This window comes from Brachyhypopomus gauderio, chromosome 4 (genome assembly GCF_052324685.1).
Source record: "Brachyhypopomus gauderio isolate BG-103 chromosome 4, BGAUD_0.2, whole genome shotgun sequence".
Taxonomy (NCBI): domain Eukaryota; kingdom Metazoa; phylum Chordata; class Actinopteri; order Gymnotiformes; family Hypopomidae; genus Brachyhypopomus; species Brachyhypopomus gauderio.
In genome coordinates, this window is record NC_135214.1 from 2,495,817 (window position 1) to 2,498,316 (window position 2,500).

General features: G+C 45.1%; 1 protein-coding gene across 1 annotated transcript in view; it reads right to left on the reverse strand.

The window, feature by feature from the left end:
* Positions 1-2,500, reverse strand: part of kcnh3 (potassium voltage-gated channel, subfamily H (eag-related), member 3) — a 109,236-nt gene that overhangs the window by 39,784 nt on the left and 66,952 nt on the right. Inside the window, exon 2 of the mRNA XM_077001463.1 lies at positions 1,050-1,283. Coding sequence (XP_076857578.1) covers positions 1,050-1,283 — 234 coding nt within the window. The remainder of the gene's footprint in view (positions 1-1,049; positions 1,284-2,500) is intronic.

A 2,500-nucleotide genomic window follows, 5' to 3' on the forward strand; every position in this document is an offset into this window, starting at 1 on the left:
TTCTCTCCTGACAGAGAAGGGTTTTCAAAACAGGATTTGTTGTGCACTGTGTTGTGCTTCTGAATGAATCGTTTTAGAAAGATGTCTGATAAATCCCTGAGCAAGAGCAAGCCAGGGTTATAAACCTTCTCTACTTAAAAACCTGAAAACAAACACCTGTTTGGTATTTCCAGAAGCTAGAATGAAGGACTCAGGGATTTTGTATCCGCAAAGTGTGTTCATTATGTTTATTTCTAAATAAATATGTTATATAATATATACTATATATTTCTAAATAAATAGTCACTCTAAAATTGCACTATTTAAACCATGTACGATAAAAATAAATCAGTGTGCATGTTCATATTCATGTGATCTCATGTTACATGGGTGCCGGTTTGCTGCTGTTTTGCTACCTGACGGTGGGAGATTACATGTGCAAAATGACCTTCTGGGTTCTCCTCCACTGGGAGGGGAGAACGCTGTTGAAGGGGAAGACTTTTGCCATCAAACTGTTTTCATCAGTGTCGGTTGGTGCCAAACGAGCATGATGCTGTGATGTGTTCAGAAAAGCCAGAGATGAGGAGACTTTGCGTTTAAGTGTTATGGTGTTGTGTGCCCAGGCACCTCCGACGGCTGTTAGCACACCGAGAAAGAGCTTTACAAGCAATCTGGTCAAATAAATGGGCTTTCCAAAGCAAGTATGGCCTTGAATTGCTGGCAAACTGGGAAGAGAAAAGATGAAGCTGAAATCAGGCGGCAGTAGGTGGAATTTGCTTCTTTAAAATGTTCATGCTCTTCCATATCACATATTGAGCAAAGTAACAAGAATCGATTCCTGCCTGCTAGCCTTAATCAATTAGGTCATTGATTTCTGATTCTTAAATTTCTGTCACTTCCCATCAGCTGGTGATGTTAGAATCTCATTAACTCTCTCATTATTTCTCTTTCTCTCTCTCTGTCTCACTCTATCTTCTCTCAGTTCAGCTAAATGAAGCTTTTTTAATTGCCGTGACTGTATCATGCCGAGGAATGAAAAACGGAAAATTATCCGTTTTTAAAGTTCCCACCTCCTTTCTTGTAGAAGACCAGTTCAGTCTTGAATTCACGCCGATCGTCCAGGGCGCTCTGGATCTGCGCTGTGAGCCGGTCACTGGTCTCGGACCCGTACAGGAAGTTGCACGCGCAGCTCTTCTGCATAAGCTCTGCGCGGGCGTAGCCGGTCAGCTCGCAGAAGCCGTCTGAGCAGTACACGATGGGGTAGAGAGACTGCACCTGCGCGTTCCCCAGCACGAAGTTGCTGTCTGTCAAGAAGAAGGAAGGAGAAAGACGATGGAATTGCGTGTTTTTGCATGTTTTAGAAGCTCTTCCCCGGCAGCGTTCCCTGCAGCATAAACGTGATGTAGTTTAGAGTCTTTTTTCACCAATAGTGTACAAAACACAAAGCCATGACACATCATAACACACCAAAACTGTTTTTTTTATGTGCGGAAATAATCAGTAAGTGAGCCTCTAAAATATCAGGAATCAACAAGCTACAGTCTGCATTAGGGCTGCACTGTGAACCAGTGGAGTGGGAAACAGAGCCACAGTGGGGCTCGTGATGGGGGGGCTCGTGATGGGGGAGGGCTCGTGATGGGGGGGGGGGGGGGTATTGGGGGGGTGGATGTTGAGGCGGCACGCCGAGAGGGGAAGTGGTGAGTGCAAACACCGCACGACTCCCAAAGGAGCCAAGCCTGCTACCACAGTGCCTGCTTGGGCACGGTAATGCTTTTAAACTGCTAGAGAGACAGGAAGAGACAGAGGGAGAAAGAGAGAGAGAGAGAGAGAGGGAGGGGAGAGAGAAAATGAGTTAAAGAGAGAAAAACAGAAAGATCTACAACTCTAATCCAACCCCTACTAGAGGGATGGAAGCCCATTTTGACCATAATTTATTGCTTCTTGTCTAGGTTAACAAATGTTAATCTATTGAATAATAGAGACCTGTAATCATGCCCAAGTAATTCCTGTATAATCAGAAGCTAATAGTTTCAAGTAGTAGCCAGTGGATCAGACAGGAACAGTGATGTCTGGCTTCATTGGAGGTGTGTAATGAGATGGAGAGGGAGGTGGCTGGGCAGCTAATCAACCCTGGAGCAGCACAAAGACAGGATGTCAACACAGCGCACAGCACCTGTCTGTGAACGAGAGAAGCGGAAGACAAAAGAGAGAGAAAGAGAGGGAGAGAGGGATCGATGGAGAATAGGAGAAGTGCCAAACACGTTTGGGTGGAATATGAAGAGAGTGAAGGAGAACAGGTGTTGAGAGGTCGTTGAGAAAAGCCCGTGACAAGGAGCAAGAGACGGATTTGTAATACTATGAAAGGTTGACACCCCTCTTTTTTTCCTAGCACTGCAATGTTTGTATTGTATGGCATGTTTTACTGTTGCAGGACCCACATCAGCAGCAGTGGATTCAACAGGAAGCTGGAGTTTTATTTCACGAACACTTCTTGAAGCAGCGGACCGGCTGGTGAATAAAA